Source organism: Neoarius graeffei, chromosome 7 (assembly GCF_027579695.1).
Source record: "Neoarius graeffei isolate fNeoGra1 chromosome 7, fNeoGra1.pri, whole genome shotgun sequence".
Lineage (NCBI taxonomy): Eukaryota > Metazoa > Chordata > Actinopteri > Siluriformes > Ariidae > Neoarius > Neoarius graeffei.
In genome coordinates this window covers 28,789,961-28,815,195 of record NC_083575.1, presented here as the reverse complement: position 1 = coordinate 28,815,195, position 25,235 = coordinate 28,789,961, and the positions used below count along the sequence as shown (strand labels likewise).

The 25,235-nt window shown below is 39.8% G+C and overlaps 1 protein-coding gene across 1 annotated transcript; it reads right to left on the bottom strand.

Moving 5' to 3' along the window:
- Nucleotides 1–18,768: 18,768 nt before the first annotated feature.
- LOC132889210 (cystatin-like) lies at nucleotides 18,769–24,435 on the bottom strand. The gene is made up of 3 exons (XM_060925473.1): nucleotides 24,115–24,435; nucleotides 20,594–20,704; nucleotides 18,769–20,462 (listed from the first exon to the last, which is right to left on the bottom strand). Exons 1-3 carry the CDS (start codon nucleotides 24,313–24,315, stop codon nucleotides 20,385–20,387), a joined length of 390 nt encoding a protein of 129 aa, XP_060781456.1. The 5' UTR covers nucleotides 24,316–24,435; the 3' UTR covers nucleotides 18,769–20,384.
- Nucleotides 24,436–25,235: the final 800 nt, after the last annotated feature.

The window sequence follows — 25,235 nt, the reverse complement described above, 5'->3', positions numbered from 1 at the left end:
AAAGGGATTAATGATCCAAAAGTGGAGTCTGGTCCATTAACACAAGAACTTATTGCCATGTCTGTGTACAGCTAACAAGCAAGTTATTAAAACCAAAAAGTACACTCAAAACCATTCAATGGGATTAGATCCTTACACACTAACAAAGAATAATTTTTCAGATGAAAGGAACATTTACTCGCTAAATTTGACATTAGCAGAATAAATTTTGATCCTGTTGTAGTAACTAAATACAAAAACAATAGTTATGCATATTATTAATTATCCACATTAAGTTATTTAACATATAATCAACAGATTTTCATGTTTGTTTAAAAGATTGTGTATATTTTTAGTCTTTTGTATTATTATCCATCCGTTGATTTCCCTGACATCTCAAACTACCTGGTGCTGTAGATATCGTTCTACACGGACACACGGATGAAAACCTGGAAGAGCATGGAGGCGTGTAACTTTTTATATGTGGCTGGGTTAAAGATCTGGGGATCAGGGCACTACAAGATAAATCCTGTGTCGTTTTTGCCAGGGTAAATAGGAGTTTCTGGGCTTTTTTGAACGTGTCTTTGCGATGGTTGCTCGGACGCTACAAGTTTTAGTATTGGGTGTCAACAAACCACAGCAGCTCAATTCTCAATTCTCCCTGCTCTTCTCTTCCAGCAGGCATCATACAGGCATCACAGATCCATATAGTTTACCCACAAAAATATTTACTTATTCTCCTCACTGCATGCTCGTTCTGTGTGTGTGTGTGTTTGCACGCATGTATGTGTGTGAGCTACTGGATTTGGGACTCAACAAGATCCAGAACTATTTAGTTTTTGGCTTCAAACTTGAAAAAATTTGCAGCCCACTAATGGGCTGTGGCCCAGTGGTTGAGAAACATTGGTTTAAAATACATAGAGTGTAAAGGTTTACAATATGCATATACAGGAATCAAGAATGGGATAAAAATTAATTGTGGGACTAGAATACAGTTAATTGATAAGATAAGTTAAATGTTAAAGACAGACACCCATATACTTTTTATTTAATTGTGTTTCCAATAGTGGTTAAAGCATATATGCAGAACCATGGCCTCACTTTCGTTTATAAATGCCTTCAGACCTCAAGAATGGCACAGGAATAGTTTTAAGCGTTAACATGAAATCTAATATCGTAATTTTTACTATTAAAGTGATTCATATAGGTAGCAGTCTGAGTGAATGACCTTGACGTCCGTAACGTCACAGCAGGAAGTCAATCGGTCTCATCGCCATTTCTGCTATACTAAAACACAGAGCTGACTGCAACTCCGATTCTCCATTTTGAGCTAATTTATCACCATGCCACGTAGATGTGTTGCTGGTGGGTACAGCAACATGACAGAAGGTGGATTTGCGTTGCATTCATGGCCCAAGAATGTTCAAACTGCAAAGATTTGGACGCATTTTGTGAGAAGTTCACGAGCACGTTGGGCGCCTACGAAGTGGTCTCTCCTCTGCTCTGCACATTTATTGAAGACTTGTACGAGACCTCTGATCTGTTGAGGAGCGTTGGCTATAAGCCTGTATTGAAAGAGGGTGCAGTACCAACAATTCAAGAAAAAAAACTATCAGAAAAGGGAAGTATTTATTTTATTTTATTTTTTGAAAGTGAGTTCAGTTGCGGGGCGGCACGGTGGTGTAGTGGTTAGCGCTGTCGCCTCACAGCAAGAAGGTCCGGGTTCGAGCTCCGTGGCCGACGAGGGCCTTTCTGTGCGGAGTTTGCATGTTCTCCCCATGTCTGTGTGGGTTTCCTCCGGGTGCTCCGGTTTCCCCCACAGTCCAAAGACATGCAGGTTAGGTTAACTGGTGGCTCTAAATTGACCATAGGTGTGAATGTGAGTGTGAATGGTTGTCTGTGTCTATGTGTCAGCCCTGTGATGACCTGGTGACTTGTCCAGGGTGTACCCTGCCTTTCGCCCGTAGTCAGCTGGGATAGGCTCCAGCTTGCCTGCGACCCTGTAGAACAGGATAAAGCGCCTAGAGATAATGAGATGAGAGATGAGTTCAGTTGCACCAGTTCTCCTGGAGCATGAGCCTAGGGTTGTTGATAAAACCCGGGACGGAACAGGACGGGACATGTCGCTTGGGCAGTGACCTCCCCGCAGTTGTTGCTAAAACCAGTGACATCCCGTTCCGTCCCGGGTTTTAGTAATTGCCTGAGCCGAGTAGTAATGGTGGAATACACAGTATGGAGAGAATGAGCAGGGCTCGAAATTCGCGGTGGTCCGGTCGCCCGAGGCGACTTAATTTGTCATTTGGCGAGTAATTCCTGTCACTAGCCAGCCCGGCTGGCTAGTTGAAAATAAAAAAGATATATGAAGCGAAGATTCAGACACACTGTCAACTAAAGCCGCCACATATTAAGCGTGTGCTGTGTCTGTGTTAATTGATGTGTTTATCGGCAGGACGGTCAGGCTGTCGGTTTTTTCACTACTGTGCATGCATATAACAGACATCCCAAGTCTCCTGGAAGTTCCGGGAGTCTCCCGCATATTGATAGTGGCTCCCTGATGCCCGCAAATTGGATAATATCTCCCGGAATCTAGAGCAAGCGAGCAAGAGCGTGCACGTGAAACATTAATGTCTGCATCGCGCATATGACGGAATGAGTGAGGGAGTGCAAGAGAGACTGCGTGTGTGCCTGTTCATGAAGCGCATGCTAGACAACAAAGAGCATCCTGATTGGTTTACAGACATCCCAACCTGCACACCTGTGAACCTACGTTCACACTGCAAGGCTTAATGCTCAATTCCGATTTTTTTGTGAAATCCGATTTTTTTGTGAGGTCGTTCACATTAACAAATATATGCGACTTGTATGTGATCCTCAGTATGAACGAAAAGCGACCTAAAAGTGTTCCGCATGCGCACTGCAGGATACGACGACGTCACACGCAGTGAGCATGGCCAGTGTTTACGGAAGTAAAACCGCCCGGTTGCGGTATGACTCATCCAATCTAGCTTGAATAGCTGCATCCCCCCAAATGGAAATCAGCTCCCTAACCTCTGCGTCCTTCCATTGAGAAGATTCAGAACCTTCACAGCCCGAAGCGTCCCTCGCATTGATGTCATGCGCAGGGGCGCAGATACGTTTTTTGAACTGGGGGGGGCAAAAAACTGGGGGGGGGACAAAGCTGCCAGCAAACCAACCCCAACCCCGATATGCCTGTCAAACTTGTTGTTAGTAACCATAGCAACCAAGCTCGAGCTCGCAACCTGTGCAGTCTGCGCAGCTCAACCAACCGAATATCAGTCTTTGTTTTATGTGAGTTGTTGCAACTATGTATACACTGCTGTGCACCTCAATAAACCGAATGGTAATTAGTCTTTTGATTTTTCCGTGAGGTTTGCCTTATGCAAAGAAAGACAGCATAGACGTTTTTTCCTCCCTATAAGTAGGGGGGGACCGAACGAGGTGAATTTAAATATGACTCGTCCCACCCTCTATCTGCGCCCGTGATTATGCGCCATGTTGTTGTAACTTTTTTGAGAGACCCGCCGCCTACTTCAGCGCAGAATAGTGACGTTTGTGGCTTGTTGATGACGTGTAAGTCGGATGAATGCGACCTGGCGGTTCAGACTGAAGTCGCATATGAAAAGAGCGGATAGGAATCGGAATTAGCACCACATATCCAAACGGCCTGGGTCGGATTTGAAAAAATCGGATCTGTGTCGTTCATATTGTCAATAAAAGATCGGATACAGGTCACATATGGGCGAAAAGATCGGATTTGAGTCACTTCAGCCTGCAGTGTGAACGTAGCCATGAAGTCCGGATATCACACTGTGTGTGAAAAAAAATCACCTTTTTTTCATAGGTATCTTTATTGTATGATTAAGTCTAGATGTTTTGCCATTGTTCATGTGTGGATTTGTTGATATTGTTAAGTATTTAACTTTAATATTTTGCACATTAGCTGTGGTCATAGATATCATTGCTATTGTTCATGTGTGGATTTATTAAGTATTTAACTTGAATATTTGAACATTTGCTGTGTTTTCTAATAAATGTGTGATGCCTAAAAGAAACCAAAAACACTTAGTGGATTTCTTGCAGTGCACTATGTAATTGTATCAAAAAACTAGTGTAGTTACTCATCAAGGCGTACATTTGATCACATACAATAAGTCAATAAATGGAGGAAACAAAGGAATACATTTTGTAATCCTGATTATTGATGATGTCCCTTACGAAAATCTACCATGATTTACTATGGTTTTACCATGGTTTTTATGTAGTAACCATGATTCTACCATGGTATCTCATGGTGATTCTAAGTACTATGAACCAACCATAGTATTACTATGGTTCATCCATGGTAGTAACCATGGATCTACTATGGTATTTCATGGTGATTCTAAGTACTATGAACCAACCATAGCATTACTGTGGTTTATCCATAGTACTGTAGCTGTGGTAGCATCATAGTGCTGGAGTATCCATAATGTGCATACAGAATGGTATAAATCCATACTGATACAGTGATGCATGCAATTTCTCTCAATGCAAACATTTGGATTGAATGAACTCCATAGGCTACTGAGTGGCCTAATAATAGTTGCTCATAAAAGAAAAAACAATTTTATATATATATATATATATATATATATATATATATATATATATATATATATATATATATATCTTCCATATATATCATGGAATTTTCATCATAATGTACAGGATTAAAGGAATTAAAGGAATTTAAATCATAATGTACAGTATTCAGTACATTTTATCATCATGGATATGTTCAGGAAGATTACTGCAGAGTATTATTATTAGGGCCCGAGCACCGTTCGGTGCGAGACCCTATTGTTTTTCGAAGGATTATTATTATTATTAATTTTTTTTTTCTGTCGCGTTTGGCCTTATTTGAGGCATTTCCCATGCATAAAAACTCATGAAATTTGATACACACATCAGTCATTGTCACCGCTACTCAGCCACAGACGTTTGGCCCCAGGCGTGGCCCCCGGACTTCATAGCGCCCCTTTTTCCATTTCCCATTGAAATGAATGGGTAGAACTTTGGAGTGATGATGTCATAAGGCCATTTGGAGTGAAATTACACATGGTCATTTCTAACGTACTCCTCCTAGACGGTTCATCAAATTAATGTCAAACTTGGCAAACATGATGCCAAGATATTGCTGAAGTTGAATTGCGAAGGGATTTTTGATATGTTGGAATATGTTGAAATATTATAACATATAATATGCCAAGATATTGCTGAATGTTGAACTTGATATCTTGTGATCTGATTCTGATTCATTTAATCTCTTTACAAACATAACACGCCTGGGCATGTCCTAAACAAAATGTGATGTCACAACATGAGTTTCAGGCTTGTGACCTGTAGCCCACTGTGGTGAAAACAAAACACTACACCTCAATAAACTGCATTACAATCACATATCACATATTGTAACTTTACAAAATATTGGATATCATGAGTCTGATGATATAACATATACAATTCTATGCACACTCATACACACACAGTCATATGCATATTTATGCATACACACATACACTCACTCACAAGTATGCACTCACATGCACACGCATTACGCAACATCTATGAGCACACTCTCTCTCTTTCACACACACACCTCTCTCTCCATCTCCATCTCTCTCTCTCTCTCTCTCTCTCCCTCCCTCTGACAAACAGACACACACACACACACACACACACACACACACACACACACACACTATTATAAGTCACATGCCTGGGCATGCCCTAAACAAAATGTGGTGTCACAATATGAGTTTCAGGCTTGTGACTTGTAACCCACTGTGATGAAAACAAAACACTACACCTCATTAAAGTGCATTACAATCACATATCACATATTGTAACTTTACAAAATATTGGATATCGTGAGTCTGATGATATAACATATACAATTCTGTGCACACTCATACACACACTCACAGACAAGAATATTTATGCATACACACATACTGGAATGTCCTGGGTTGCGAACCCACACATGCGAGAACCACACGTGCGAGGGCCCGTCACGGCCGCTTGCGGCTTTAATTATTATTATTATTATTATTATTATTATTCGACCAAATAGAAACATACAGTGCTGAGCGTAAATGAGTGCACCCCCTTTGAAAAGTAACATTTTAAACAATATCTCAATGAACACAAACAATTTCCAAAATGTTGACAAGACAAAGTTGAATATAACATCTGTTTAACTTATAACGGGAAAGTAAGGTTAATGATATAACTTAGATTACACATTTTTAAGTTTTACTCAAATTAGGGTGGTGCAAAAATGAGTACACCCCACAACAAAAACTACTACATCTAGTACTTTGTATGGCCTCCATGATTTTTAATGGCAGCACCAAGTCTTCTAGGCATGGAATGAACAAGTTGGCGACATTTTGCAACATCAATCTTTTTCCATTCTTCAACAATGACCTCTTTTAGTGACTGGATGCTGGATGGAGAGTGATGCTCAACTTGTCTCTTCAGAATTCCCCATAGGTGTTCGATTGGGTTCAGATCAGGAGACATACTTGGCCACTGAATCACTTTCACCCTGTTCTTCTTCAGAAATCCAACAGTGGCCTTAGATGTGTGTTTAGGATCATTATCATGTTGGAAAAGTGCACGATGACCAAGGGCATGGAGTGATGGTAGCATCTTCTCTTTCATTATAGAGCAATTCATCTGTGAATTCATGATGCCATCAATGAAATGCAGCTGCCCGACACCAGCAGCATTCATGCAGCCCCACATAAGGCCACTGCCACCACCATGTTTCACTGTAGGCACCAGGCATTTTTCTTTGCATTCCTCACCTATGCGACGCCATAAAGTTTTGAAGCCATCAGTTCCAAAAACATTTATCTTGGTCTCATCACTCCAGAGTATAGAGTCCCAGTAGTCTTCATCTTTGTCAGCATGGGTCCTGGCAAACTCTAGGCGGGCTTTTTTGTGCCTGGGCTTTAGGAGAGGCTTCTTTTGTGGACGGCATCCATGCATGCCATTCCTCTGCAGTGTACGCTGTATTGTGTCACGGGAAATAGTCACCCCAGTTTGGCTTTCTACTTCTTACATAACTGCAGTGAACTTGCATGCTGATTTTCTTCAACCCTTCTCATCAGAAGACGCTCCTGTCGAGGTGTGAACTTCCGTGGATGACCTGGACGTCTCTGTGAGATGGTTGCAGTTCCATCTTTCTTAACTTTTTGTACCACTTTTGCTACAGTATTCTGACTGATAAGTAAAGCTTTGCTGATCTTCTTGTAGCCTTCACCTTTCTGGTGTAAAGAAATTATTTTCTTTGGGGAATTCTGAAGAGACAAGTTGAGCATCACTCTCCATCCAGCATCCAGTCACTAAAAGAGGTCATTGTTGAAGAATGGAAAAAGATTAATGTTGCAAAATGTCGCCAACTTGTTCATTCCATGCCTAGAAGACTTGGTGCTGCCATTAAAAATCATGGAGGCCATACAAAGTACTAGATGTAGTAGTTTTTGCTGTGGGGTGTACTCATTTTTGCACCATCCTAATTTGGGTAAAACTGAAAAATGTGTAATCTAAATTTATATTATTAACCTTACTTTCCTGTTATAAGTTAAACAGATGTTATATTCAACTTTGTCTTGTCAACATTTTGGAAATTGTTTGTGCTCATTGAGATATTGTTTAAAATGTTACTTTTCAAAGGGGGTGCACTCATTTACGCTCAGCACTGTACCCGTACATAGGCAATACATGCATAACAGAGAAGAAAAAAAGTGTGTATAACATGACAGAACAATTCTGGTTTGAGACAGCATGTGGATCAGGGTCCACAAAAATAAAGTCATTTCCTGTTCCCTGGAGGCATGTGAACCCTCATATACAGTTCCAGATCAGCAATAAAAAATAAACAAATATATTCTATTGCACAGAATGAAAAATGAAATGAATCACGCAAATAATGGATGGAACAGAGGCCAAATCAAAGTCCTGACCTTAATCCAATCAAAAAGTTGTGGCTTTAGAACATGTAGATATTACAACCTAACTATTTAGAAACAGATTGATACCAATCCGTAACTATACTTTCAAATGATGTATAATCAATCAATCAATCAATCAATCAATCAATCAATCAATCAATCAATCAATCATTTATTAATAATAAAATTAAACAAGTCTGAAATTAGGGCGGCACGGTGGTGTAGTGGTTAGCGCTGTCGCCTCACAGCAAGAAGGTCCGGGTTCGAGCCCCGGGGCCGGCGAAGGCCTTTCTGTGTGGAGTTTGCATGTTCTCCCTGTGTCCGCGTGAGTTTCCTCCGGGTGCTCCGGTTTCCCCCACAGTCCAAAGACATGCAGGTTAGGCTAATTGGTGGCTCTAAATTGAGCGTAGGTGCGAATATGAGTGTGAACAGTTTGTCTCTGTGTGTCAGCCCTGTGATGACCTGACGACTTGTCCAGGGTGTACCCCGCCTTTCGCCCGTAGTCAGCTGGGATAGGATCCAGCTCGTCCGTGACCCTGCACAGGATAAGTGGCTACAGATAATGGATGGATGGATGGATTGATGGATGGATGGATGAATATTAGTGTGGGCACTGAGGAATAATCTATAAGTTATTGAACTCTATCAGGATCAATTCATGTGTGATGTGAATTATGTGAACCAATAAACACTGTTAAGACATGACTGTGAGAATGAAGTGAAAATGACAAATAACATGAGAAAATAATCCTGTTTCAACAACTGTCCTAAATAGAAAGGAAGAAGAACTGTACGAAAGAGAAAGATACACTAATAAGAGAAAAACTGAAATTATCTCTGTAAAAATAGTTATAATAGTAAAAGTGCCGTTCAAAAAAAAATCAGAGACTGGACAGCAAAAGGGAAAAAATAGTGAAGGTGCTATAAAGATATGTAAGGAATGTGTGGGTAAAGGTGAGAAAATAAGAGGAGGTAATGAGAGGGAAAAAAGTCAGGAAATACTTTTCTTGGGGCAAATTTGATCAGATATGACAGTTTGACACATAAGCCAAATAGACGCAATATGGCGGCCAGATGGCTTCACTTGTCTGTACAGTGCAGATTGGACAGTGAGCTATCCAGATATTTTACGTAGAGATCAGAGGCTTGTGAGGAACCTCAAAACCCTGGAGAGGCAGCACTGTAAAATAAATCCTGCAGTCGAGCTGAAAATAAGCTCAAGTTTTATGCTTCTTTGTTTACACATACAGTGGTGCTTGAAAGTTTGTGAACCCTTTAGAATTTTCTATATTTCTGCATAAATATGACCTAAAACATCATCAGATTTTCACACAAGTCCTAAAAGTAGATAAAGAGAACCCAGTTAAACAAATGAGACAAAAATATTAGACTTGGTCATTTTTTTCATTGAGGAAAATGATCCAATATTACATATCTGTGAGTGGCAAAAGTATGTGAACCTTTGCTTTCAGTATCTGGTGTGACCCCCTTGTGCAGCAATAACTGCAACTAAACGTTTGCGGTAACTGTTGATCAGTCCTGTACACTGTCTTGGAGGAATTTTAGCCCGTTCCTCCGTACAGAACAGCTTCAACTCTGGGATGTTGGTGGGTTTCCTCACATGAACTGCTCGCTTCAGGTCCTTCCACAACTTTTTGATTGGATTAAGGTCAGGACTTTGATTTGGCCATTCCAAAACATTAACTTTATTCTTCTTTAACCATTCTTTGGTAGAACGACATGTGTGCTTAGGGTCATTGTCTTGCTGCATGACCCACCTTCTCTTGAGATTCAGTTCATGGACAGATGTCCTGACATTTTCCTTTAGAATTCGCAGGTATAATTCAGAATTCATTGTTCCATCAATGATGGTAAGCCGTCCTGGCTCAGATGCAGCAAAACAGGCCCAAACCATCATACTACCACCACCATGTTTCACAGATGGGATAAGGTTCTTGTGTTGGAATGTAGTGTTTTCCTTTCTCCAAACATAACGCTTCTCATTTAAACCAAAAAGTTCTATTTTGGTCTCATCCGTCCACAAAACATTTTTCCAATAGCCTTCTGGCCTGTCCACGTGATCTTTAGCAAACTGCAGACGAGCAGCAATGTTCTTTTTGGAGAGCAGTGGCTTTCTCCTTGCAACCCTGCCATGCATACCATTGTTGTTCAGTGTTCTTCTGATGGTGAACTCATGAACATTAACATTAGCCAATGTGAGAGAGGCCTTCAGTTGTTTAGAAGTTACCCTGGGGTCCTTTGTGACCTCGTCAACTATTACACACCTTGCTCTTGGAGCGATCTTTGTTGGTCGACCACTCCTGGGGAGGGTAACAATGGTATTGAATTTCCTCCATTTGTACACAACCTGTCTGACTGTGGATTGGTGGAGTCCAAACTCTTTAGAGATGGTTTTGTAACCTTTTCCAGCCTGATGAGCATCAGCAATGCTTTTTCTGAGGTCCTCAGAAATCTCCTTTGTTTGTGCCATGATACACTTCCACAAACGTGTTGTGACGATCAGACATTGATAGATCCCTGTTCTTTAAATAAAACAGGGTGCCCACTCACACCTGATTGTCATCCCATTGATTGAAAACACCTGACTCTAATTTCACCTTCAAACTAACTGCTAATCCTAGAGGTTCACATACTTTTGCCACTCACAGATATGTAATATTGGATCATTTTCCTCAATAAATAAATGACCAAGTATAATATTTTTGTCTCATTTGTTTAACTGGGTTCTCTTCATCTACTTTTAGGACTTGTGTGAAAATCTGATGATGTTTAGGTCATATTTATGCAGAAATATAGAAAATTCTAAAGGGTTCACAAACTTTCAAGCACCACTGTATAACATCCTCACATCGGCTTGATTAGCTTGTTGACTGTAGCCTGTTTTTTCCATCTGCTACATCTGCATGAAGTAGTTGGATATCATCAGCTGTCAGGGAGTGTGTACAGATCTCTGAGAGGTGGGGTAGTGCACTGAATGGTGAGGTGATAGTGGTGGATGAATGGTATGACAGTAGGCCTCAGGATCCCAGTCCAGTATCTCTGTGCATTCAAAGTGCCATTGAGGTCAATCAGTGGAATGGCTGCTGTTTGATAAAAACTTCACTGAAGATAAAATGTCACAAAAAGAAAAAAATCCAAACCCGAGAAGTTTCTGTTCTGTATTTCTTAACATGATAGACAATGAAACAGTACAAGGCAGGTTTAAACACACTTCTCGTGAATATGACTAAACATTATTACAGTTAATATCTAATTACATCAGGGTGGAAAAAGGACTGTGTGTTTCAGTAAATATGAAAATATTGCTGTCATCTGGTTTCTGGGAATGTTGCATCCTCATTGCTCATCGTGTTAAAAGTCTGTGAGCCATGGTGCTGAATAATGTGAATACATGGCGCTGGAATAAGTTATTTACTGCTGACTTAAAAGTAGATGGCCTTTCAATTTCATAAAACCGGTGAAATTTGGTCATTGTGATTTTTTTTAGATACTGTATTACAGAAATAAACATATATCAGGCCATTCTGTGGCTGGGAAGTTATTTAATTTGAGGGGATTCCTGAGCAAATAATGTGCTTGAAATCGCTTGCTTCGCGCAGTCAAGCAGACAGAGGAAGTCCATGTGCGCATGTGCAGGTTTGCCTTTTGGCGTCGTTTTCTTCTTCTTTTGGGTTTTACGGCAGCTGGCATCCAGTGTTGCATTACTGCCATCTACAGGTTTACCTTTGACCGTGCACTGACAGTTCCATCATTCTGTCGCTAAATGAACAGCTGATCACACCGAAGTGCTCGCTGACCGCCGATATTTATTAGTTTGGTCTTGCATTTCCTTTCCTTCGCAACATAACGTCTTTTCTTCTCGCTTTCCATTACTGTAGTCAGTCTTTCACGTTTCATTCACGTCCTCCATTTTTCTCTCCTGTTTCAAATCTGTATCCCACTATGCCTTGCGTGAATGGAGAAAGCCCACCACGTGATGCATGACATAGTATTGCGTCACAGTGAAGCAAGAAATAATAGTGGAGAATTTAGGGCAACGTGGCCCTAAATTCATGAATTGTTCTATTTTTTAAAAACTAATAAAATTGGAAGTCTGTGATGCGAATTCAGTAGCTTTCGGCCCACTAAACAAAAATAATCAGGTGTCAGGGAAAATTCTTTTTTAATGACCTAAACCATAAAAATCTAAAAGTCAGTCTACCTTTAAATAGAGGTCTTATCTGCTGCAAAATTTTGATGACTTGGTGCAAAATCTCCTCCAGTTTATGATTTTTTGTCAGTAAAATATACTTTGAAATGCTCATTTGTATATCTTACATAATTGCATGACTTGGGAAGTACAGACTGAGACAATTATTAAAAACTACCATTAAAAATTACAATTTACTTGCAAATGGCTTCTGATGGCTGAACTGTGCCTATTTTCATTGTGTCAGTATCTAATAACTTATTTCATTGAATGTATAAAACTTTATGATCCATCCATCCATATATTGTGATGTGTGGTGAAAGTAGAAAGGAGGTTGAGTTGGGTTTGGAGAGATGGAGGTATGCATTGGAACGGAGAGGAAAGAAGGTGAGCAGGAGCAAAACAGAATACATGTGCATCAGTGAGAATGGGGATGAGAGTGTAGTGAAGATGTAAGGAGTAGATGGAAAGAAAGTAGGTGATTTCAAGTACCTGGGGTCAACTGTGCAGGAAAATGGGGGCTGCGATAGTTAGGTGAGAAAGAGAGTGCAGGCAGGGTGGAGCAGTTGGAGAAGGATTTCGGGAGTCATTTGTGATCGGAAAGTCCCAGCAAAAGTGAAAGGTAAGATGTATAAGATAGTAGTGAGACCAGCTATGATGTATGGATTGGAGACAGTACCTTTAACGAAGAGACAAAGTTGGAGGTGGCGGAGTTGAGGATGTTAAGGTTTGCGATGGGAGGTTGGACAGGATAAGGAACGAGTATATCAGGGGGACAGCACATGTGGAGAGCTTGGGAATTAAGCTAAGAGAGATGAGACTGAGATGGTATGGGCACATCCTGAGAAGAGATGCAGAGCATGTTGGAAGGAGAATGTTGAGGATGGAGCTGCCAGGCACACGAAAACGAGGAAGGCCAAAGAGGAGACACATGGATGTGGTGAGAGAGGACATGAAAGTGGCAGGTGTGGTAGAGAAAGATGCGGAAGACAGGGAGCAATGGAGACAAAAGATCCGCTGTGGCGACCCCTAATCATGAGCAGCCAAAAGACGAAGAAGAAGTTATGATCCATCCATCCATTATCTACACTTCTTATCTGTGAGAATCATGAGGGAAGCTAGAAAACTATTGTATTCTAGCTCATGAAAAACACTTTGCCACCTTAATTAAAACCTGGATCAAGTTTCCCAAAAGCATTGCAGCACCAAGATCATTGTTAAATGGTAGAGTGAGCATTACATTGAACACACTCTCTCTCTCTCTCTCTCTCTCACACACACACACACACACACACAGTTAACATGATCTTAACTTTGTAATGTTTTTGGGAAACTCAGCCCTGATTAGTTACTGAGACACAGTCACGATGCTATTAATCATTCGAGTTAAACCTGTGGTTGTTTTGCAAAATCCAGTGGTATGGTTAGCTCTCTGATTTCACTACACTGAATGCGATTGCGATATTTTTGTCGTATCTGATAGCCTTTTTCGGCTCAAAGAACCTTTTGAATTTCTCTTGTGCTTCTGACCTATATTATTTTAAAAAGTCAGGCTTTTCTGAAGATAAAGACGCTTCTACCGACCATGGAGTATGAATACAGGCCATTTTGTCCAATGCCTTTTTCTTTCTTTTTTTAATTTTAATTTTTTTCTTTATTGTTATCACAAATTACAATATACAGTAGGCATCAGTCTCTTGATTTACAGTTACTATCAAGAAATATATAACATTTCAAGACATACTGTTTTTGAAAGGTGTTATGATATTAAATAATATGTAAAAAACAAGACCAATGCATTTTTCATACACGCTATCAGTTATTTTATATTTCAGGTATGTATTTGTTCGAAAAAGGAAGAATTCTCAATGGAATTTGACTAAAGCAAAACAAATTTTTGTAAAGCAAATGAGTGCCATAGTACGGATCATATTAAATCTTTAGGCACCAAGTATCGCGCTCGCAGGGGCTTCGTTCACGAATCCCGGGCTGAGGCGCGGGCCTACCGACCCGAGACCATGCTCTTTCCAAGGGGGAGGCTTAGAAGGATGTGCCTGTCAAAATTGGCTTCACTATGAGCTCTGTTGACCGAGTTATTAATTTTTAAAGCCAGCTGGATCATGTTAAATATTTAGGCGCAGATCAGCGCTCTCGCAGGGCTTTCATTCGCGAACACAGGAATACTTGAAATATAAGATAATTGATCGTGCATATGAAAAAGGCTTTGGACAGAATGGTCATTGGACAATGTGTCCTGATCCCCTTGTCTCCTCTCTGTACTAAGCCTCAGAGTTTCTTCGCCCTCTTTCTGAATCATGGACGGAATTCTAAAAAAAAGGGAACATGCCACAGTCACGAGTACTGTTGTGACCACAATCATATACAGCACAAAGATATGGCACAGCTAAAAGAACACTTAAAGCAGTGGAAAAACAAAGAGAGTTGCGCATGCATGACTATGTTTTGTATGGAATGTCGCTTGACCCTGCATTTGTATATCCACCAACATGGCCAACATCCAGGTTTCTACAACCCCGATTCCAAAAAAGTTGGGACAAAGTACAAATTGTAAATAAAAACGGAATGCAATAATTTACAAATCTCAAAAACTGATATTGTATTCACAATAGAACATAGACAACATATCAAATGTCGAAAGTGAGACATTTTGAAATTTCATGCCAAATATTGGCTCATTTGAAATATCATGACAGCAACACATCTCAAAAAAGTTGGGACGGGGCAATAAGAGGCTGGAAAAGTTAAAGGTACAAAAAAGGAACAGCTGGAGGACCAAATTGCAACTCATTAGGTCAATTGGAAATAGGTCATTAACATGACTGGGTATAAAAAGAGCATCTTGGAGTGGCAGCGGCTCTCAGAAGTAAAGATGGGAAGAGGATCACCAATCCCCCTAATTCTGTGCCGACAAATAGTGGAGCAATATCAGAAAGGAGTTCGACAGTGTAAAATTGCAAAGAGTTTGAACATATCATCATCTACAGTGCATAATATCATCAAAAGATTCAGAGAATCTGGAAGAATCTCTGTGCGTAAGGGTCAAGGCCGGAAAACCATACTGGGTGCCCGTGATCTTCGGGCCCTTAGACGGCACTGCATCACATACAGGCATGCTTCTGTATTGGAAATCACAAAATGGGCTCAGGAATATTTCCAGAGAACATTATCTGTGAACACAATTCACCGTGCCATCCGCCGTTGCCAGCTAAAACTCTATAGTTCAAAGAAGAAGCCGTATCTAAACATGATCCAGAAGCGCAGACGTCTTCTCTGGGCCAAGGCTCATTTAAAATGGACTGCGGCAAAGTGGAAAACTGTTCTGTGGTCAGACGAATCAAAATTTGAAGTTCTTTATGGAAATCAGGGACGCCGTGTCATTCGGACTAAAGAGGAGAAGGACGACCCAAGTTGTTATCAGCGCTCAGTTCAGAAGCCTGCATCTCTGATGGTATGGGGTTGCATTAGTGTGTGTGGCATGGGCAGCTTACAGATCTGGAAAGACACCATCAGTGCTGAAAGGTATATCCAGGTTCTAGAGCAACATATGCTCCCATCCAGACGACGTCTCTTTCAGGAAAGACCTTGCATTTTCCAACATGACAATGCCAAACCACATACTGCATCAATTACAGCATCATGGCTGCGTAGAAGAAGGGTCCGGGTACTGAACTGGCCAGCCTGCAGTCCAGATCTTTCACCCATAGAAAACATTTGGCGCATCATAAAACGGAAGATATGACAAAAAAGACCTAAGACAGTCGAGCAACTAGAATCCTACATTAGACAAGAATGGGTTAACATTCCTATCCCTAAACTTGAGCAACTTGTCTCCTCGGTCCCCAGACGTTTACAGACTGTTGTAAAGAGAAAAGGGGATGTCTCACAGTGGTAAACATGGCTTTGTCCCAACTTTTTTGAGATGTGTTGTTGTCATGAAATTTAAAATCACCTAATTTTTCTCTTTAAATGATACATTTTCTCAGTTTAAACATTTGATATGTCATCTATGTTCTATTCTGAATAAAATATGGAATTTTGAAACTTCCACATCATTGCATTCCGTTTTTATTTACAATTTGTACTTTGTCCCAACTTTTTTGGAATCAGGGTTGTATTTTGCTTTGACGTCACTTGCAAGTCAAGCATATAAAACTCCTGTTAAACCACTGAACTCTAAAATCTGGAGAGCTCATAGCCTATTCCCTGCTGTAGAGACAAGTGAAGCCATCTGGCCGCCATATTACCACTCGCATCACGTGTATTTGGCTTCCATTATCTGCAGCTGCTTATCCTGTCCTACAGGGTCGCAGGCAAATTAATTTTAATTTTTTTTATTAATTTTTAATTAATAAATTAAAAAAGTGCATCAGCAGATGCACACAGTTTATCACAACTTGCGAATTTAAACAGCCTAATTTATTTTAATGATTTTATGTATTAGCATAGTTAGTAAGTATATTTTTAGTCATGATTCCAGATGCTGGCTCACTTTGAGAGAGCACTGCAAGTCCTGCAGGTCATACCTGAGGAGGTTAAATTGGCATGGAATAATTACAACTTCAACTTGGATAATGAGCTGGTACCAAGATTTCCACCAATCGAGTTGAACATTAAAATTATTGTAACATATCTATTGACTTGTACTGATAAACAGCATTGTTGTGCAGAACTCAAACAGACATGATGCATAATATGATGTGGAAGATACAGTGGTGCTTGAAAGTTTGTGAACCCTTGAGAATTTTCTATATTTCTGCATAAATATGACCTAAAACATCATCAGATTGTCACACAAGTCCTAAAAGTAGATAAAGAGAATGCAGTTGAACAAATGAGACAAAAACATTATACTTGGTCATTTATTTATTTTGGAAAATGATCCAATATTACATATCTGTGAGTGGCAAAAGTATGTGAACCTCTAGGATTAGCAGTTAATTTGAAGGTGAAATTAGAGTCAGGTGTTTTCAATCAATGGGATGACAATCAGGTGTGAGTGGGCACCCTGTTTTATTTAAAGAACAGGGATCTATCAAAGTCTGATCTTCACAACACATGTTTGTGGAAGTGTATCATGGCACGAACAAAGGAGATTTCTGAGGACCTCAGAAAAAGCATTGTTGATGCTCATCAGGCTGGAAAAGGTTACAAAACCATCTCTAAAGAGTTTGGACTCCACCAATCCACAGTCAGACAGATTGTGTACAAATGGAGGAAATTCAAGACCATTGTTACCCTCCCCAGGAGTGGTCGACCAACAAAGATCACTCCAAGAGCAAGGCGTGTAATAGTCGGCGAGGTCACAAAGGACCCCAAGGTAACTTCTAAGCAACTGAAGGGCTCTCTCACATTGGCTAATGTTCATGAGTCCACCATCAGGAGAACACTGAACAACAATGGTGTGCATGGCAGGGTTGCAAGGAGAAAGCCACTGCTCTCCAAAAAGAACATTGCTGCTCATCTGCAGTTTGCTAAAGATCACGTGGACAAGCCAGAAGGCTATTGGAAAAATGTTTTGTGGACGGATGAGACCAAAATAGAACTTTTTGGTTTAAATGAGAAATGTTATGTTTGGAGAAAGGAAAACACTGCATTCCAGCATAAGAACCTTATCCCATCTGTGAAACATGGGGATGGTAGTATCATGGTTCGGGCCTGTTTTGCTGCATCTGGGCCAGGACGGCCTGCCATCATTGATGGAACAATGAATTCTGAATTATACCAGCGAATTCTCAAGGAAAATGTCAGGACATCTGTCCATGAACTGAATCTCAAGAGAAGGTGGGTCATGCAGCAAGACAACGACCTGAAGCACACGTGTCGTTCTACCAAAGAATGGTTAAAGAAGAATAAAGTTAATGTTTTGGAATGGCCAAGTCAAAGTCCTGACCTTAATCCAATCGAAATGTTGTGGAAGGACCTGAAGCGAGCAGTTCATGTGAGGAAACCCACCAACATCCCAGAGTTGAAGCTGTTCTGTATGGAGGAACGGGCTAAAATTTCTCCAAGCCAGTGTGCAGGACTGATCAACAGTTACCGGAAATGTTTAGTTGCAGTTATTGCTGCACAAGGGGGTCACACCAGATACTGAAAGCAAAGGTTCACATACTTTTGCCACTCACAGATATGTAATATTGGATCATTTTCCTCAATCAATAAATGACCAAGTATAATATTTTTGTCTCATTTGTTGAACTGGGTTCTCTTTATCTACTTTTAGGACTTGTGTGAAAATCTGATGTTTTAGGTCATATTTATGCAGAAATATAGAAAATTCTGAAGGGTTCACAAACTTTCAAGCACCACTGTACTTTGCACCGTGCTGATGATGAGTTCAACAAAATGGTATGTATGAGATGCAACATTTTGAATTTAAACAAAAGCAGCACGCTTTTTTTTTTTTTGGATAAATTTAAAGCACTGTTGCACAAATCTATATTCAAATCTACATTTTTTGCTACTATACTTTAACTAGACAAAAACTGCATAAATTTGTGTTATAATAAATAGCAGTGCGTTAAAAAGTGAAACGTTACATATTTTGAATAGCTTTTATTTCTATTTCAAGCATCATGGAAACATTATACATTCCGTTCCAAATCAAAGCATTAACAAATTTTATCAAGTCTGTGTTAGTCTTTTATAGGAAGCAAAGAAAAGGAATAATAATCTGTTCAAAAAATGGCAGTGTCAACATTTTTCTCGTCAAACTGGACTAATATTTAGTTGCATAACCACCGTTTTTGATAATCTGTGTTGCATTGAGTCAACCAACTTCTGGCACCTCTAAACAGGTATTTCAACTCCGGCTGAATGAACTATATTCCACAGTTCCTGTAAATTTTTGGGTTGTTTCAGAAACTGCATTTTTAATGTCACCCTACAAGTTTTCAATGGGGCCGAGGCTGCGACTCCATTACCTCAATCCTTTTTGTCTGGAACTGACCTGTTCACCTTACTCATGTGTTTGGGGTTGTCTTGTTGAAACACCAATTTCAGGGGCATTTCCTTTTGGGCAGATGGCAACAATCTCTTCAAGTGTTTTGATATATTCAGACTGATCTACGATGCCTGGTATATGATAAATAGGCCCAACACTGTAGTATGAAAAATATCCCCATCCCATGATTTTTGCACCATCATGCTTCACTGTCTTCACAGTGTACTGTGGCTTGAATTCAGTACCCGGGGGTCGTATGACATGCTGTCGATGACCACTAGACCTGAAAAGAACAATTTTAATCTTATCAGTCCACAGAATGCTATGCTGTTTCTTTTTGGGCCAATCAACGTGTTCCTTGGCAAATTTTAACTGATTCTGCACATGCTGTTTTTTCAGCAGTGGTGCTTTACGGGAGCTTCTTGTTAATAGCTTCGATCAAACGTCTTCTGACCGTTACAGGTAATTTTAGATCATCTTTGAGCTTTCTGGAGGTGGTGATTGGCTGAATCTTTGCCATTCTGATGATTCTTCAATCCGTTTTAACAGTAGTTGCTTGTTTTCTTCCACGTGTTTCAGGATTTTTTGCCATTTTAAAGCATTTGAGATCATTTTCGCTGAACATCCTATAATTTGCTGCACTTCTTTATACGTTATCCCCTCTCCAATCAACTTCTTAACCAAATTACCTTGTTCCTCCGAACAACGTTTGGAGTGGCCCATTCTACTGAGCAATTCAGAAGGAAATACATCTGTTATAAAATGTGTGAAACATTTGCTTCCTTTTTTCCCACAGAATGAATTCTCTAAACTCCACAATGCTGCTATTTTGAACACACCCCTTTCAATGAATGGGTCAATTACTGAGAACAAGCAGCATGCAGGTCATGACAGTTGGGCCCGTTGTGTTTCTATTACATGACGACATCTACAAATAGATTACTTGCCATGCAGAAATATCACTTCTACTAAAGTGGTTCATCAGGTTAGTGATGTTGCACTGCTATTTTTTGAACACACTGAAGGTTATTGCTTAAGCTTGTGACAGTCAAAAAATTCTCAGAGTAATTTACTGACAAGACACTCACTACATGCAAACCAATAACTTGACAGATTATATGTGCTCATGCTAGTTAATTTATTACTGGAAAAAAAAAAAAGTTATTGCAGTTGCTAAGAAGGCCAAACAAATCTGGGCCGTGTAACTTGAATTCTACTGGCAGGTGTTCTCCGTAACTTTCATGGAGTTCATCCAAGGCTGACTCCAGACCTTCAGGTTGCACACCTGAGGCTTTAGAGAAGATGCAAAAGACATGAACGTTAGCTTGCATAAACATCAGCAATATAAATAGTGACCAGCAAGAAGAAATGAGAGGATGTGTGTGGATTGTGTGTAGGTGGATTATAGCAATACTAACTTACATTTGCAATAGTTGGGTCTGGATGGGGCACACACACCTCCTGGACACCACCTTTTCTGCAGGATGTCCTGACCAGCTCAACAGTGAAAATATAGTTCAAACCAGAAACAACCTAGACAATGTGAAATAAGTGTAATCAGTCAGTCATGTGTCATTGGGTGGGGGGAAAAAAAGAAGAACCACAACATTAAGATTACTTATGCAGGACAAGTCTTTACGTGAGTCATATTTTAAAGCTGTGTGGTGTGTGTACATTTTCTGGAGCAGTGTGAAAACCTCCTTGATGTTTACTGACCATTTTCTAGGCATTACACTTGAGTTTGAATTGTGACTTTGGTGGACCTTCAGTCCATCCAATTCAGTAGGATACATTTTAGCTATAGACTAAATTCAAGGATATACCATGTAAGCTTATTATGCATTATAACCCAGTTTGTTGCAAAAGCTAAAGGACAAAAAGTACACTTGTGACATGACAATGACAAATTTAAAAAAAAAAAAAAACACTTTTCATGGAGTAAAACAAGTGGACTTATTTTCCAAGGTGGAATGAAGGAGATGAGGAATTCTGTTAAGGTCAATCTCTCTCTCATTTCATTCCATGGTAAACTAATAATTTCATGAAACTAATCATGACGATAAACAAAATACAGTACTGTGCAAAAAGGTCTTGCACAAAGAAATGCTGTAGAGCAAAGATGTCCTCAAAAATAATGAAATTAAGTGTTTGTACATTCAATAAATATATAAATAGTAATAAATGAAACAGTCAATATTTTGTAGGAGGACCATTTGCTTTATCAACAACAGCAGCAGTCTTCGATATGGTTTATGGTGGTTTAGCCCAGTGGCATCATTAGGCCCTGTTGCTCAGGGCTATAGCCCTGGGTACTTTGAGCCTAGCTCCGGGTACTTTTGCCCTCCAAAAAGTAAGCGATTAACAGAAAACAAGTGACTGAAACTTGACTTGCAGCATCTAAAGACGGGGGGGGATAATTGAGTGTTGCACAGTGCACATTCAAAATTTTGGTAACTGCCAACAGAAGAACATTCAGAACTGGCTGGAAGACAACTTCAAAAAACAAATCCACCATTTTTGGATTTTTCAAGATGAGAACAGATGGCAAGTAATTGACCATGGGTGTATACATAGACTGTATCAACAGTGTAACCTATTGAATTACGTTGATGCACAGAAACCGCTCTGTGTCGCCTGGTTACGTTGAATTTACAGCATAGGGTCTGTATGCTTAGTGTGCCAGGCGAGCTCAAAAGTTTGAGTGGGTTAATGAATATCTACAGTGTTGGTCTATTTGCCCTAACTAAGTTTATTTAACAGGTCAACAACAATGTGTTCATGTAAACACCAGTAGTTGCCATGAAATAATTTATTTGCGTTTTAATGTAGCCTACACAGAACCAGCCAGCCTATCATATTAGTCACATATAGGGAATTTTTTTTTTCTGCCACGCAATATTAATGTCAACAGAAAGTTTTGTTGTCCAGACACCACAAGTGAGCTGCTGCTGCAATCAACTGAGCTTGGATGCATTGGAGAACATGGTATTGATGTGTGAGAGAAACTTGGAAGATATAATTATAGGACCATAGCCTTGTGAGATGGGATGTCATCTGGGATTTTGAATGTTGGACGACAATAATGTAGCTTAGAATTGGTGTCTTTGTGGTCCTAAATGAGAGATATATATGAGTGAGAGGTTATATTTTTATTTATGTATCATAGATACATGTTTGGTCAACTTTATTCACATTTAAACATGACGCTGAAGCACATGAAGATGGGGCGAAACCACTGGGAGTTCAACCACTGTAGTCTGGTGGTCTCTTACGCAATATGCTGCTTTCTTTACTGATATACAAACTTTTTTTCTGGAAAACTAATCAGAAATCTAAAATGCTTTTGTACTGACTATGGAGAAGTCATAAAATAAAAATCTATAACAAAACGTTTGCACTAAAAAAAAATAAAAAAATAAAATTATACACACATGAATACAATATATATGGGTTGTTTTACAATCAGGGTACGCAAGCTAAAAATCACATTTAACACTTGCGTTCAATATCAAAAGGCTTGACTAAATAAACTTGGTTGTTTATTGTAGCCCTGTGATAGCTCTATTTACCATGCAAAAAAAAAAAAAAATTGGCAATAACGTTATTTTTGGTGAATGTATGGCAATATGTCATATTTAGCAAAATTACTCGTGTCATTTAGAAAAAGTGCTTTTTTTTGACCACAGGTAGCTCCAAAAGGGATGCACTTAAATCATTCTTTATACCATAAAACACATATTTGGTTCCATATCACTGGAAACATAGTTAAGTTTTAATGTTGAATGCCAGTAAGTTTTCAGACTATTTTGATCAAATTAGTATGTGATTGTGTCAAAAAAAGTCCTCTCCGAGACAGCTAATTTTTCAATATAAAATAACATATCTAAAATGATTATTTTCATCCTAAAATGTGGTCAAGATATTGGGACATAAATATTAGCGACAACTAACACAAAGCTTACAGCCTTATATTTAAAAGCACTATGGAAGTAGTGGATTCTGAATTGTCAAAAAAAAAAAAAAAAAGTCCTCTCCAAGAATCACTTCATTTGTTTCTCCCAGCCCTGCTTAAAGCTATGCTTAATCTTCTTTATCTGATAGCAGATTACACAAAACTACCATACACACGTCAAAAAATGACCTGAAATCTGTTCTTTAACTTGTCCTTCACTTAAAAACTGATACAAGAACCAGTTTGAATCAATTTGAATTTTGGACCCCTGTGACACAAACTTTGTACCCTGATTGTAAAACAACCCATATACACTACTGTTTAAAAGTTTGGGGTCACCCAGACAATTTTGTGTTTTCCATGAAAAGTCACACTTGTATTTACCACCATAAGTTGTAAAATGAATAGAAAATACAGTCAAGACATTTTTCTGGCCATTTTGAGCGTTTAATCGAGCTCACAAATGTGATGCTCCAGAAACTCAATCTGCTCAAAGGAAGGTGAGTTTTATAGCTTCTCTAAAGAGCTCAACTGTTTTCAGCTGTGCTAACATGATTGTACAAGGGTTTTCTAATCATCCATTAGCCTTCTGAGGCAATGAGCAAACACATTGTACCATTAGAACACTGGAGTGAGAGTTGCTGGAAATGGGCCTCTATACACCTATGGAGATATTGCACCAAAAACCAGACGTTTGAAAAGAACAGTGCTTTTCTTTCAAAAATAAGGACATTTCAAAGTGACCCCAAACTTTTCAACGGCACACACACTATGTGTGCATTTCATTACTGTATATATAAAACATACACAACATCTGGAATTAGACTGAACAGACAATAATGGCAGCTGCACAATTGACAATACCAGACGCACTGATCGTTTCCGTCTGGGGTGAAGGCCTCTGATCCCTTTACTTTACCCACCCTAAATTTCCATTTTCTGTCTCTCCGTGTCTGTTTTGTTGTGATGTTGGTAAAGTCTCCTCCCCTACCTGTATCTGTGCCTTCCTCACTGACACAACCTGAGCCACAAACAGGTCGTTGGTCTTTTTGTTATGAGAATTGACGGCGAACTGCAGGGCATGCTGGACATCTTCCCTGTTACTGTCCACATCCTCCGGGGCTCCGAGAAGCCCACCACTCTCTACGGCCAGGAAGACCACCACAAGTGGAGCTACAACCTTGAGAAACATTTTTCACCGGAGCTCAGCTTCGCAAAACAAATCACTGCGCAGAACAACACCGAAGAAACGAGAGGAAAACAATGTTATGTAAACAGAAAGCTGACCTGGTGGGCGGGGCGTGTGTCATGCAGTCACGTGACACGAAACAGACTGGCATTCAGATTGCTTCAGGCTGAAATAGTGAGTAAGCAGTAGTGAACACTATAGGAGTAGCGAACTACGCCCTACTCACTATATAGGGAACTACTATACCGTGAGCTCATTGGTAAAATGGAAAAAAAAACGTTTTCGGACACTACTCCGTCGCGCTGGTATTTACGTCATTACTGTCGCACAATTAAAACGTCACAGATCAGTCGGCTGATGGGTTTTCAAAATAATAAACACATCCATGTATTTTTGTGATAAATCCATATTATCCTCGACATTAATCAATACAAAGCACCTGCATCTTTCAGTTCTTTTCAAGCAAGGCTGAATACTTTCTTCTTTGCCGCTGCCTTTTATGAAATCAAATTTGAGACTTTTAATTTGATTTCTGTCAGCATGATGGGATAGATTGCTTTGGTTAGCGACCATCAGTTGTACACTACTTTTCGTGATGCATTGTGGGATACTTTGAGTGCACTTTATAGGGTATAAATAATCTTCACTAAGGTTTCGGACAGCACTACAAAATGGCGTCCTCGCTATATAGTGCCCTATAGAGTGAGCAGGGAGCGATTTCGGACACAGCTAGAGATAAAAGCTGTGTCCGGAATCACTCACTCATTCACTACTCCTTACTCACTATCTAGGCAAGTCTAGATAGAGGACTACATAGTGAGCTCATGGGGGGACTTTCGGACACTACTGAGGTCCAGCAAAATGGCGCTCTGAGCAGTAACATTTTCCAGAGCTCTTCAATAAGTCCCTCATAAGTCAGTATC